This window comes from Empidonax traillii, unplaced genomic scaffold, assembly GCF_003031625.1.
Source record: "Empidonax traillii isolate 1590-97213 ecotype Southwest subspecies unplaced genomic scaffold, ASM303162v1 scaffold76:size1281806, whole genome shotgun sequence".
NCBI lineage: Eukaryota > Metazoa > Chordata > Aves > Passeriformes > Tyrannidae > Empidonax > Empidonax traillii.
Genome location: NW_020955269.1, coordinates 254,752 through 269,755, shown reverse-complemented (window position 1 = coordinate 269,755; position 15,004 = coordinate 254,752). Strand labels below are relative to the sequence as shown.

Below are 15,004 nucleotides of genomic sequence, written 5' to 3'. Positions count from 1 at the left end.
GGAATCCTTCTTAACAGAGAGATTTGTTAAGGTTAAAACCAAGTCAACAGTCACAAATCTGATCAATGTGAGAAATACTTGCTGAAAGTTTGGGAAACTAAAAAAAAAAGTGAACTTTTTCAAAATTGACAATTCCATTTTTTTTTCAGCCTACTTGATGCTGTAATTCCATATCTATGACTTATTATATGTCATGTTCCTTTCAAGGTGTTTTGCTGTGGGTTATTGGCTTTTTTTCATTTGTAGCAGTTAATTGATTTTTTTCATATGGATTTACTTCCAAGAAGGAGGATCTAACTGCTTTGTTGTTCATTTCATTCTGTAAACAACTCTATAATCAAGATATTGTGGCAACTAATGTCTTTCTTTTTAGGCTTGGGGGCTCTGTGTTATAATGGATGTTCTCCCAGTAGTCCTATTAGGAGCTGGAAAATCTGGTTGAGCTTGGAGTCTAAGTACAGAGTGACATTTCAGCATGATAAAAAGCAATGTGTTTAAACTTGTCAGCTGTGAGAATATTGTATTTCACATGGGACCACCCTACAAGAGGAGAAAGTCAAAAAGAAGAAATGGAATGGGCTTGATGTTGATGCTGTGCCTATTTTCAGAAGGTTGTAAAACACAGGCTTTGTTCTTCACCTGTCTGACTGTAGAATCTAAGTAGAGGTGGTAAAACTTGCATTTGTATAAGAGATTACTTGCAGTTTTTTGTTCAGCTTCTGTGAGTTTGCTAATCTGACCCAGCTATAAAACGCTTCTTTGTTATCCACTTAACAGGCCCTACTCATGGAAAAATGCTGTTTGATTTTTGGAGGGTTTGTGCAATGGCACCACAAATCCTGTTATTTTTGGCCTTGTTTGAACTGCAAGTGACACTGCATGCAATATACTTTGGGATAAATTTTAGTGAATTACTCCATTGTTTTATATACATTACAAACTTTATTATCAGAGCGTATAAAGATTAGTCCGATTTCAGTTTAACTGTATATAAAATATGAAATTTAAATGCAGGCATAAGTACATTGTCTTTATGATGTGAAGTCAAGCTCGTGGGGATTTCTAATGAGATTGTTCTAAGCCATTCTGTGGACATTTGACTAATCTTTAATGTCTGTCACCGCACCTGCCAAAAAAAAAAGAGTCCTTAGTGATATGGACAGGCCCTTTTCTGTGAGTGGGATAAGAACCACCTAAATATCCCCTCATCACCCTTGTCTCTGCCAGTGTGCTTGAAGACACATGAGAGAGGCTATTTAAACTACCACTTAAGACAACATAAGCCAAAATGTTTTATTAGCTTGTACAAAGTGTGAAAAGCCCACTTAGATTTTGTTGTCAGCGAACTGGTCTGTGTTTAAGGGCTGTAGCTCTCGCTTTGAAGTTACAGCTTGTTAAATTGCCTCAGCTCAGTAGATGAGAACATACCTGTCTCCATACCTTAACTTTTTAAGCAGGTGAGGAGCAGACTACAGCTGCCAGTGGCATAGATGCCTCAGTACACTGACAGCATTTTTTCACCATAAAAGACTTTTCTTATCAACAGATAAAACCAAAGTTTAATTTTGCATTATAGCCTCATTCACTGAAAATGCAAATATATGAATAACTGTACAAGGCCCAATACACTGAAACTGCCATTTAAATAACTGATGTTTCTAAACCTATGACACAGAATGATAAATTAGTTTAATACTTCTAGGGTTTTTTTTTCTAATTTCTAAATATATTGAATTATCTATTTCACATATTACAACTCCAATGCCGTGGTAGGAGGAGGGGGATACGTCCATCCCCACTGGATTCTATGACGCTGATTTTCAATTGACTGTTTTTGCCAAGTAACTAATGTTTTTCTCAATGCACCTATTTCTGTGTGCTCATTCCTGCTTATATAAATAGTTTGTAAATTTGTCTAAGTGAATGTGACACAGAAGACTTAGAGGAAGGAGGCAGATGTCCTCTCAAGCTGTCATTTTGACAAGGTGATTTTCACCCAAAGGGGTGTTTTAACCTAACCCTCTTTCAGCTATTTCTCTAGCTGTGACTTCAAGAACAACATTTTAACATATTGCTACAGCCTTTGAGGTCAGAGCAATAGGGTTCCTACATTTTCCAGCCTTTTAGTGTGTAGTTCTATAACAAGTTTTTTTCCTTTTTTTTACTACCTGGGCATTCAGTGACAACTTTTTTTGAGGCCCCTGGAGAATCCAGATTAGATTAGTTATAATTAAATGTTAGAATTAGTATCAGTTTCTTGATGTAACTGCAAAAACTTGAGTGTGGCCAGAATTAAGAAATGCTCTGAGTAATACTTACTGATGAAGTAACCCCAGAGCTGCCACAATTTCCTGTTATGTTGTGCCTGATCCTCTCTCCCTTTGAGCTGTGGTGCAGTCAAAACCAGAGCAAGACATGCTAGCACCTGTTGGACTCTCTTCTACTGTGGGTGCAGCTCCCCCTCCTCGGGTGTAGCTGTAGGGCTTGGGAATATTTAGTGCTGTTTCCAGTCTGCTTTTATTGATACATCTTTGTTATATTTCCCAGACTGGTATTTACATGTGCCAGGTTTCCTGATGAAGTACTGGAGGCATAGAAAGATTTAACTGCCTTACCCACACTCCTTAAGTTTCACAGTTGAAATCATGAACTATTCTTTCCAGCTGTGGGAGATGAATTCTGAGGAGAAGTCCTTCATGACTTCTGTCTGATTTAACATCTGCAAAATCGTTGCAGCATTGCTTCCCTGTGCATATCTGAACCATAGAGAGGAAAGAAGAACTGGGGAGAGCTTTCTGGGAGCTGAAAAGTGTCAAACAGCAATTCTGATGCAAATGTTATTTAATCAGAAACAGTTTTGCTCTTCATTATATCTGATTACTATGGCAATTAAAATCACCTTTTAACTACCAGTATTCGGATAAAAGATAGAATGAGCTTCCTCAGTCCCAATTAGTATTGAATTAATTGTTTTGAAGACATATTAACATTCTTTCCTAATGAGATGAAGATAATGGAAGTGAAGTTCTGTGCTAGTGGTTGATGGATATTCCTACTTTCCCTTTTTAAGTGCCCTTATATAAGAATTCATATGCTTTTATTCAGACTGGCATGTTCTAGTATGAGCAGTAATTCTGCTGGGTTTCCTTCAAGTGCAGGATATAATTCCAGAGGTTACTTTTGCTACACTTGGCTAAAGATTCTGTGCTTTTCTGCTTGGTTTGTCTTCCATCCAAGTCCTTTAGCATAAACAGAAATCCATATTAATTTTATTATGAGTTACATGTTAGTTTGCAAGTGTCTCAGCCTTGATCATTTGGATTTACATATTGGCTGATGATTGCATGGGATACCTGGTGTGGTAAAACTTGGGGCTTATTTACATTTTAAAGATTATTAGGCAAATGTTACAATGCCTTTGGGAAGTCACTGTTTTTCATATTGATGTCAATGATCTGTTTGAATATGCTGCACATTTCCTGAAATCTAATGCTGACAGAAAAACTTGGGTAGAACTTGATTACAGGGATCATACCTTATCCTTAGATATCATGTGGTCGTTTTTCTTTCTCTTCTTTTGAGCTGCACAATCTTTCCCTTCCCACATAGAGGCAATCTCTTCCCATTTGTTCCTCAGTAATCCACGTTGCAGCCTATTTTAAGTGTAGTGCAAGTCATCCTAGTGAGGAGCAGCAGCCTGTGCAGGATGAGACCCCAGGGACGATGCAGATGAGTTTCAATCAAGCCCGTTCGTGCCAAAGCAGACCTCGACCACCCTGATATTCTCTGAAAATGAAAACGTGTGTGCATTTCAAAAATTGTTTTCAATAACCTGCCATTACAACAAAGTGTGGGGTTTTTTTCCTTCTATTAACTTTACATAAGCCTGAGATCAGGTTATCATAAACAATATGCTTAATTGGTGCGTAAGCAAGGATTTGCCTTGTTTTTTGCAAACTGATGTGAGATAGAGGTTCACTTATCAGTCATACTGTCCTAACTTCTTCTTGTTTAATTAAGAAGTAAATAAGAGTCATGAGACACCACTCTAGTGCAAACTGCCGAGGAAGACTGCTTCCTGGAGATATTTATTATGCATGCAAAATGAATTTAGCAAATGAATAAAATGCAAATATATGAGGCGAACACAAAAACACGCTTTCTGGAAAGACACTGAAAGCTGACCTTTTTAAGTGAATATATTGCAATTAAAAATTCTGGCGCTGCCTATGAATTAAAAGTCTTGTTTAAAAGTTTCTACAGGACATACATGAGACTTTGAAAAGTGCTTAAAAGTTAAAGCAAAACAGGGTAGTGCAAGGTGTCAATAGAAGCCTAATTTTGAAATCCTTTGGAGAAGCAGTCAGGCGGACAAGTGTGTGTTACTTGACATGATGTTTGACTGGACTCTTTCAGTAAAGGCACAAATTTATGAAAAATATCCTGTAAAGTTTCTGTAAACTTTTGCCCAAATAGCTGTGCAATACTGACACTTCCTATTAACTTAGATTAGTTCACAATTAGTATATCTATTATAATGAGTAGATGATGTTTTGCAAGTGCATATGTAAAAATACTAGAAAATAAAAGTGCACCAGCAAAATATGTGGATATTCCTGTGGTAATGAGCACAGACAATAAAACGAGAGGGCAGCAAAGCACTCCAGAAACAAGATCATGTTGCCAGGGCCTTTTAGAGCTGTGAATCTGCACTGAGAAAACCAAATATATAGGAGATGGATCATGTTTTGGATGCATGGGCTGAGCTCTGTGGCTTCAAGGGAAGTGCAATTTCTGTAGTTCTAAGACATTCAAGTAACTCAAAAAGCCCAACTCTTTTAGTGTTACCTTTTGCCATCCTTAGTGCTACCCCAGTCCTTATATTTCATTTAAGAACAGTATTTATTGGGAATTTTTAACGTTCTAGTTTCCTCTAATCTCCTTTCTAGTGCAAACTGAAAAAGCAGTCCTGAGAAATTCTGCTAGAAGATATTTCTTCCTACATTTTTAGAGAAGAGAAGATGCTAAATGCTGAGGTGAAGCTTTGTTCTATGGAGGCCACAAAAAAACTGGAATTGGTCTCTCCAAATTTTTAATTCTTCCAATCTACATCAGGAAGTTGTGATTCTGAATCTTTTCTCTAGTATTCTTTTGAAGAAGGTCCTATTTTTAGGATAATTTGGTGCAATTGTTTAGAGGAGAGAAACTCCTATTATATTGAAATCATCAGTTGGCCACTCCCACAGAAGCAATTTCAAGAATTCTTACTGAATTAAACAAGAAGTTAAGTGTTCCCATCTTTATGTAAAATCTATGAGAGAGCTCTGATTCTATGAATATTTATCATCCATGGTTCAGGTTAGTCCCTTATCAGAGCATCAGCACATGTTTTCTAGTGTGAACTGTCAGTGGTGCTCCTTTCACTGCAGGAATGTTTCTTAAAGCCTCATAGGCTATGAGTGACTGAACATATTTCCGTTTTCAACATGAACTTTTTGTAGCAATTGTTTTTAAAAAATTAAGACAAGACTTGTCGTGGCTCAGCTGTAGCTTTTGTTGCTCCTCAGGTTAACAAAAGAATGATCCTTTACCTGTGTATTTTTTTGTCAACTTCAATTCCCATTTTAATCATATGGGTTATAAATAGATCAGAACATTATTTTGCATTTAATATCAGGAACTGGAAATGTTGGGTTCTCTTTTTGAGGTTTTTAGATGAGATTTGTCAGAAATTGATAAAGGAATGTAATGTTGACAAAAAGGATTCTAAATCTAACTTAAGGGTCATATTTCATAAGGGGCCAGCAGTGACAGCCAAGGGAAATATTTTATCTTCATCTCCATGTTGAAATGGTTCCTCTGTTTCAGGGGAACTCTTGAAACAGAAAATGGCTACAGAAGCAGGTGAAAGATGGTGTTTGCTCTGTGAAGAATAAGATAAAGTAAACATTCTTCATCATTTGCTGGTGTTTGTTTTCTCCCTTTAACAACATTGTCCTCATGGTTAATTTAGCAATGTACAGATTATGCTAAAATAAATGGCCTACCTTTGCTGCAGGATCTTAGTTCTACATCTATGTCAAGTATAGTCATGATGCAGTCCAGGGGCAGGCTGTTGAAATAATTATTTTTAAAAATGAAGATACTTTAATCTCTCTGTGTTCCAGAGGCAGGTTAAATATATACTCTTTATACTTATTTGTGTTGGGTGAAAGACTTGATGTGCTTTATTTCTGGACTATGGTAACTGCCTGAGTTGGTTTCGGTCACCTCTTTATATTGCAGCTCTTGGCCATTCCCTGTTGAAGATCTCGTGGCTTGCCCCTCAAGTTACACATATTCATTCTCTCAGTTGATTTTATTCTTCCAAATCTTATGCATGTTCTGATCTTGTCCTCCAAAATGTTAGTATTTCCTATTTGTATGTTCATTTGTATGTTGTGATGGCCAATCCACTGATTAGGTTTTCAGAAAAAAGGTCTGATAAACTCTCAGTTGTTCAACCTTCCTATCTATAAATAACCCTTTGTTGTTACTTAGCCAGATATTTTACTAATGACCATCTTTTCACCTTCCACTAATAAATTAAGCAGGCACTATATCAGGTGCTGACCACCAGATAAATGAGAGAGAGAAATTTTCTAGGCAAATGAAGTGCAGGATATTGTGTTAACAGAAATCATAAACCATAAATTTAGTCTAATATCTGTGGCAGAGCTATACTGTCATCATCTTGTGTTCTGCTGTATTTGAAACTTGTTTGAAGCAGCTTGTATGCTACTGACCGAAGACTGTCATACTGGTTTGTTTTCCAGCTGAGGTTTTGGTATTTTTCTTACAAACAAATTCTACATTTGCTGTTCTCAAATAGTAGCAGTAAGTATTTGGTCATTTCAAATGACCTGTTAATCTCTGTAATTAAAAATAGAGATTTGCCATTTGCTTCCACATCAGCTGAGAGGACTTTTTATAAGCTGATTTGTCGTTACTCATCTGTGGTCATGTATCTATCTTGTCTTTGTTCCAAGGGGTTGTGCTGCTGACGTGCATTAACGTTGAAGTGAGAAGTTCAGCCTGTATCCATCTCTAGCTGTAGTCACTGTTCTGCTTGTAATCACTCCCCACCCTTTTACACATCCAAATCTTCAGTCTCTGATTTCATTTCCTATGGTTTATCAGTGGTCTCCTTTTGAAATTGGCAGTCCAGTTCTAGAGCCCTAATGTTTAGAGTCATGTTTTACACAAAACTCTGACCACAAATACTCAACACTTAATAAGACCAATTCATCTAAAGTTGGTTGTTATGTATAAAAAATCAAGTGTAAAATCCGGAGTATTGCCCTTATGCACAGCAAATTTGTTCAGAGACTGACTATATGACTGTTCCTCAGCATTCATAAGCAGATGGACCTTATGCCAATCTTTTCCATATATACTTTCACCTTAATGCACACTAAGTCCTATTTCGTTTTCCCTTCTTCTGTTTCCTGAAACTGGTCAAAAATTATGAAAAGTTGAGGTATCTTGATATTAAGATTCCCTGCTCATCTCAAATATAACTTTATTTGTTCATTGCATTTTTTTTTTCTTTGTCTGTGCCTCAGCTTTTTTGGGGTTCTCCAGCAGTGTAAGAAGCAATAATATTTTTCTGAGAAGAAGAAAAACTCTTTTTGTCTTTATCATTAAAAGTGACCAAAATCTGTTGACTAACACTGGTCTCAGTTATGGGACCTGCAAGAGGACAAGTATTTCTGTAATCTACTAAAAACTCACCCATTTTCAAAACAGACTAAACCAACTCTGCACTAGAATATTAGTGTAAAATCCAAATTAAAACAAATGGGGCTTGTAGTTAACACATCAATTAATGATTAAGAATTCTTTTGCCTTTTCAGCCCTGTTTAATACTTATAGTGAATCTGGCTCTTTGCTAAGGCTAATCAAAGCAAATTGCCAATTTTTTTGCTTGTGTGCACACATATGCTCTCTCTTAATTGCTTGGGGCTTACTTGAAAAGACACAAGGAGGAAGAAAATTACTTGTTCCAGGTGAAACTCCTGTCCTTGTGTACAATGAAAGATATCTAAAAGAGGAATAATGATTATGTACTTTTTTTCTGCTGACATGAATGTTGGAAATAAGTTTTTTCATTTTGAAACTTCTGGCAGTTTTTGTCTTTGGTTTGTGTCTACCATTTGCTGCAGGTGGTATAAAAATAGGCAAATAGGAGATGGTAATATGCAAAGTACAGCAGCAAGAACTGCAGGGGAAAGACTGAAATTTCTGTTGAATTTTGTTTATGAATTTTAATGAAGCCTTGCTGAAAATGCAGTTCTTTGTCCAGTTCCCATTTAATCATCTGACGACTTTGATTAAGACGCAGTGCTGTGATCAGACCTAATGTGAATTTTGCTTTGAGAAGTTAAAAACCCCATCACTGTGTTCTATAGCTTCCTTAATACATGTGCCTTTATAATGTGTATTTTGGTATCCCAAAAATAGGATGGGTTTTGGTAGTTGAAGTAATTAGCAGGTAGAGCAGCAGACTCAGCAAAAAAAAGTGGAAGACTGCATAAACAGTCATGAAGTATTGAAGGATTTTTGTCTTTTTTAATAAACTGCCAACTCTTACTTTTAATGAAGATCGAACAATATTGTAGTTTTTCTACACATAGAATATTCCAGCATATTAACTAGTTCTGTGCTTTGCAGTCACATTCATTAAATGTTTCAGACCAACTTGATGTGTATTAGTTTGGACAAAGTGTATTCCCAGACCTTTGATTTTGAAAGTAAATTTAATACAAGGACAACAGCAAATCAATGAATAAGCATGTCTAGGATAAGAAGCACAAAACAAAATAATTATGTTCTACAGTTTAAACAAAATTCTAGCTTTGTATGTGAGTGTGAATTGCGAGAAGCTAATTTACTTATTTATTTTGCAGAAGCATAGTTGGTTAAGACTTTTAGATGGAATGTAATTAAAACTGGTATTTCAGAGTCTTCTGCTGGTTGCTGCACTTGCTCTGCTTCCTTTCATCTTACTCTGGGGAGAACTTTATGTATGTGTTCTATAGTGTATATATAATGGTTTAAGTTACATTGATGTATAATTTAAATTCATCATGTAGTTATACTGATGATCATCATGTAGAAATTTGAACCAGGTGCTGTTTTAGGATTGGCATGCTCTTTTATCAGCTCTGGATTTAGTCTAATAAACCTAAATGTAATAGGGAACCAGGACAAAATAGCTTATTCATTAATAAGCTGCTTTTAAACTTGAACATTTGAGAGCTTGAATGTACATTTAACCTCCTACACTTTGTGTGAGTCAGAAGTTTTTTACCATAATGTAATTTTTTTGCATGAAGTAATGATCTTCCCACTCTGTGATGGGGAAATTTATATTAACTTGAAGTCTGAGAGACGTGAATAAAATGTCCACCTACCTGCTGAGTCTAACCTATATTTTAGTTCTGGGTTATAACATAGATATGGGAACAGAAAGAGGCATTTATCAATAGTTTTGTAACCTTGCAGTTCCTTGACCTCTATTTCTCATGCTGCTGAATGCTACTATCAACTGTTATTAACAGACTGAAATGCAAAGGAATTTTAAGGCTGAAATATATAAAAAGAAGTAATTTTTCTACTTAGATTTCAGTAATGCACCATAAAGTCCAGCAATTTAAAGGCTGCAGGTTGGCTTGGCTATGAAAAAAAGCAGAAGAAAAAATTTAGCAGAAGTAAAATTCAGCTTTTAAGAAATTTTACACTGCGTGATTCACCCCTCTTTGTTCTTGAATATTACTTGAACATCATCCATGGTTTGATGTTAGATGTGCAGTATATGTCATACATTGTATAGGTAATTTTTTTCCCCAAGGATTTAGTGAATCATGAGGTTGGGAGGCAGCACATAAAATATTCGCTGGGCTACGATATTGAACTTCCTGCCATTCGGTGTCATCAGATTTTCCATGTGCATTGATTAAATCAAAAAGAGATGACCTGTTTCCACTTCAGAAAAGTCTTAAAATATTTTAGCAGTGAAGCAGCAGTCATTCACCAGCAGCTGTCTATCTGCAAGCTGAAGATGTCATCAATAATGCAGAAGATAACATCTCCAAGTTGAAAGAACAGTAGGATTGGCATCAATTTTGCTTAATAGAGCATCATACACAAACTAGACAGTGATACCTGAAGCACTGACAGCATCCATTACCTTAAAATGTGCATGTCTCTTACTCGGAAGCATTATGTAAACTTGACAACATTTCTACTTTGTTTTTTTTTTTTCTTTCCCAAGTGTCTGATTTTAGTTGCACTGAGATTAATATGATTTTTCTACTGTTCTCAGAGGGTGATGAGACAGGAGTGATGGACAGCCTGCTGGAGGCCTTGCAGTCAGGAGCAGCGTTCAGAGATCGCAGGAAACGAACACCAAGACCACAAGGTAAGAGGATGCTTTCTGTAAATTTTTACTTCAAAACCAAGTGGGCCAAAGTGGCTTTGCAAAGGTTTATCAACAGTTTTCACTGAAACCCATTGGGCTGCTGTTGGGCATTGAGCTACCGTGAAAACTCAGCGTGCCCTTCGCGATCATGGATCGTTAACTTGTAGCTCTTTCTTCAGGCAACTCTGTGCTCTAAGATATGACAAGCGTTCCTCTTGTGATTGAGATGGAATTTAAATATTAGTGCACAAAGTATGTTTGTCTTAATTTTTCAGACCGTAAGTGTAATTAATTCATTGTAGGTTGTACCATGAAAAATATCAGCTTCTTAACAAATAGAATTTTGGGTGTTTAGTTGATCATCATTTTCAAGGACTGGTCTTAGATATGTTCTGGTTTGGTAAGAAGTAACAGTATTTTTAGTCTTAAAAATAAAATTACATTAAGATGGCTTCACTTCCCTGTGGAAGACAATTGTATTGTACTGTATTTAGTCTGGTTTCCTGAGCAATTGCTTCTTCCTGCAAAGTTGATTCTGAGAAAATCTGAGAGGAAGTTAAGCAATGGCAGAATTTCCTCTGTTCACTTCTCTGCTTATGATATGCCAGTGACACACAGTTTGTGAAATGCATTTAGTCTGCATTTACTTTTCACCAAAGCTTGTGGTAGTATACTGTCTTTTGCAATTTTTCTTTTAAAATATGTCTTATAGAAAAAAAAAAAAGTCTTAAAAATCTACAGTTGAAGTTATTTGGCATAAAATCAAAAGCTTGTGTTGAATATGTGCTTCTAAAGGTTTAGCAAAATGGAGTCATCTTATAAGTAAGCTGTGTTTATCCACCTAATCCTGAGTGAGCTGGGGTTAGATTCCTGTTGCCTGATGATTATTTTTTTAGAGGAACACAAGAGTAAAGGCAAATTTTACTACCCTCTTTAGCTAGCCAAGATAGTACGTAATTATTTTTAATTTGCCATATGCATGATCTTATGAGAAAAATAAAAATAAACCACTTAATTTGTTCATACTAAGAAGTGAATTCCGCTTCAGTTCCAATGTTACTCTTAATTCAGAGCTTGTTTCTGCTCTCAGACCAGACATGAAAGAACTCCTCGATCAAAATGTGGTTTTTTCCATATCTTGAGAAATATCATTGTGAGAGATGGTTTATCTGTACTAGGACATGAGGAGAGATTTGTCACCAAGTGGTGACAAAGAAAAGCTTCCCAGGGACCAGAGGAGATTGCTCAAAATCTGCTGCAGCTGAGAAAACCAAGAAGATGATTGAACCTGGGTCCAAAACCAGTGACTCCTGCAAGAATAGGGGACAGAGCTAATTAAAAATCCCTTTCATTGCCCTTCTGGTTTACGTAGTCACTTTGACTTCTGTGTTTGGAATTTCATTGTGTCAGTTGATATAGTAGTGGGGTCTGGGTTTTAATTTAAAGCAGCTGATTGACTTTGGAGAACTTAGTGTGAGAGAAGGATGAGGTCATCCATTTCCCGGCTCTGGTCACCTGTAAGTCTCCTCTAAGTGAAGAAGACCATTATGTAAAATATTTGGGGGAAGCTTAAAATTTAGCAAAGAGGAAAGAAATGTGAGTCCCAGCCAAGTATCTGATTTCAAGTTTTATGTAAATCTTTTCATGTGCTTTAGGCACATACATGACATCTAATGAGTAATTTGTTTACACACCAGAAGATGTTTGAAAATGTGGCTGTGACATTTCTAGGCAGTGAGCTATACCATTAAACAGCATTTTTACAAACTTCCACATCTCTCCTTCCAAAATGGAAGGGTCAATGGCAGTTTCCTCACTGTGCCATCTAGTAGAGTCTGAGTATTCAGCAGAGTTTCATCCAGTGAGATTTTAGTAAACAGTTCACTCCAAGCCTCCTTTGGTTCAACAGAAGGAAGAAAAAGTAAATAAAAGCCATGGAAAGAAGAGTTTGGGGGATTTCTGGGCTTGCTGGGTCACATGGTTCCAAATGGTATGGTATAATTACTGTCTGTAAGTAGTGCACAATGTAGGAGTTTTCTGTAAGTTATTCAGAGCTTTCTGCATCCCCTCTGTGATCAACCTGAATTCAGAGCACACATGGGGAGGAAAAAATGAGAAAAGAAAGGTGCTGCTGTTTCCAAAGTTACACTTGTCCAGTAAAGTTTTGAGCTCGAACTTGTCTTGGTTTAGCCATCATGGCCTCACAAGAAAAACTGTTGTTTTCTGCCTGTTTGGACACAGATCTCATTTTTCTGTGTCAGCTGTGACTGATACTTTAATTAGGATCAAAAACAACTTCTGCTTGCTTACTTTGGAAGTTTTGTTAATTACTTGGTAACAGGTGGCCCCCACAGAAAGACAAAAAAAAACCCCAAACAAACAAACCCCAAAACATTAAAAAAACCCACCACAAACAAGAAAATGACCCCCAAAAATGAAAATTTGGCTTTTGTTGTATTTTCTTCCAGTGTTTTCACAAAGTAGATTTCAAGGAGCAAACTGTAGTATCACTACTAGTGGCATTTTTGATCAGTTTGGCTCAAAATTAATGACCCTCCAGAAAAAAACCCTGTGCAATGGCACATTCCCTGATATCTTTATGTGAGTGGGTTGGACTTAGGAGGGTTCAATTAATTTGAATAACAGAGCTTCAGGTGCTATAGACTGACAGCTAGCCCAGAAGAGTGTCATTCTGCCAGACACCTGCTCAATTAGCCTGTTTTGCAGAGGTCACTGCTGGACCTTGTAGAATATATTTGTGCCATGTCTTTAAAATATTTAAAGATTCAGACACTGACTGGGTAAGTGGCAGAGACAGGGAGTGGTTCTCCATTTATGTAGAAATGGCCACACTGCACAAGGGGGGACTACTCAGTAGTATGTTTTTTCTGCTGGAAAAAAAAAATATGGGGAGTTTTGAAAATAAATCTCCTTTGAAATACGTTGAACTGCATTATGTTTGTTTACTAAGCCTGTAAGTAAATGAAAATCTATACTTTAATGTGTTGTATTACAACCATGGACTTTTCCAGTAAAAGTTGTTTTGTTATCAGGTCATGGAAGTAAAAATTAAAAAAATTCCTGTCCCCCTCCTCTAGTTTCTCATTTCATTATATTCCTGTGCATTCTTTCTCATGTAGATTTTTCAGTGTGCTAAAAGTTTGTATGGTTTTTCTCTCCTAAGCTTATTCCTGTGTCTTTACGGTTTCTAGCTACTGGCTTTTAAGTAGAGAGATTGTCCTTTCAGTAAATTGCTTTGCTTGTAGAGGCTCTACAAAAATAATTAGAAATAAGTTTCTAGAAATATTTCTTCCTCTTCCAAAAATATACTTTTGTTCTGCAAGTTGGCCAATATTGGCATAATAAAGAACAGTATTAGGTGGCATTTATCACAGGGTACCTCTTTAAAATGTGCATCCAGCATTACTTTTGCAAAATTATCCTTGCCCTTTTTTGTGGCCTTGGGATATGAAATTATTAAAAGAAGACCAATTCAGGAATATTTTCTCTCTAAATTAGTTTAAACAAATTTCTGCATGGAGTTAACTGTTCTGTTAGGGTTCTTTCTGTTAAGCTTCTAAGTTTTTTGCTGAGGAATTTAATTTCTTTAAGAAATGTTAATAACTAGTGCCCTCTCCTATATATCCAAACTATCACAACCACACTGATATCATGTGCCATGATTTCTGCAGGTTGTCACTACTGGAAATACTTTTAAAAAGTAGGTACATATTACAATCAAGTTCATTAGAATTCTAATAAAAAGGTTATATTTTCATAGACAGAGCTATTCTTAAAATGAAGGCTGCCTTTCTCATCTACCTTGCTAAACTAATTTTACCTTTGCATTGATTATATTAAATAAAATCTTTGGAGTTAGTTAGGCTTCTGAGTGCACAATCCGTATTTTCTAAACCACATTCAAATAAACATGTTGAAAGAGTATCTGCTTTACTGAAAGCATTATGAGTCATTTTGTGACAGTTGTGTAAATAAGCTGATTTTTCCCATTACCTCTGAATTGTTGAGAAGATTATCAATGTTAAAATGCAAAAATGTTGTAGGCGCACTTGATTTGTGCTCGACTAAAATGGTGTGTGAGTGGCCTTGTTTGCTGTATTTCACATTAACAGTGTCATCACCTTTAGCATTAAGTCTCTGTTATGAGGCTGGAAATATCCATAATGGTCTATAAAAATGGTGGCCTCAGGTTTAAAAATCAGTGTGTATGTTAAATTATTTCTTCAACTTTTCAAATATTTTTGCTTTGAGAAGCTGAGTGTTTAAAAGCATGTTTGTTGCTTCAGTTGTGTAGTGGAGGGGTTTTGCTTACAGTCAAGTATTGTGGACTAATGAGACTTACAGACGTGATCCAAGTGCTTCAAAATTACCACATCTCTAATAGCAAGAGCTAAACAAGGATCACCAATAATAAACTTACTCATTTTGCCATCCCAGCATTATTGTGAGATTTAAGTTTGCTTTTATTTCTAAATATAAATATGGGTACCATTCAAATCAAGTCTCAGCAAATTATCTTGG

At 36.2% G+C, this 15,004-nt stretch overlaps 1 protein-coding gene across 5 annotated transcripts in view; it reads left to right on the top strand.

Annotated features, from left to right (window-relative positions):
• DIAPH2 (diaphanous related formin 2) overlaps positions 1 to 15,004 on the top strand; it is a 194,053-nt gene that overhangs the window by 126,361 nt on the left and 52,688 nt on the right. For 4 of the 5 annotated variants that reach the window (XM_027880856.1, XM_027880855.1, XM_027880854.1 and 1 more), the window contains one exon: positions 10,367 to 10,462. In XM_027880856.1, coding sequence (XP_027736657.1) covers positions 10,367 to 10,462 — 96 coding nt within the window. Of the gene's footprint in view, positions 1 to 10,366; positions 10,463 to 11,552; positions 12,173 to 15,004 lie in introns of those variants that run through there. The other variant, XM_027880857.1, reaches the window with a different exon arrangement.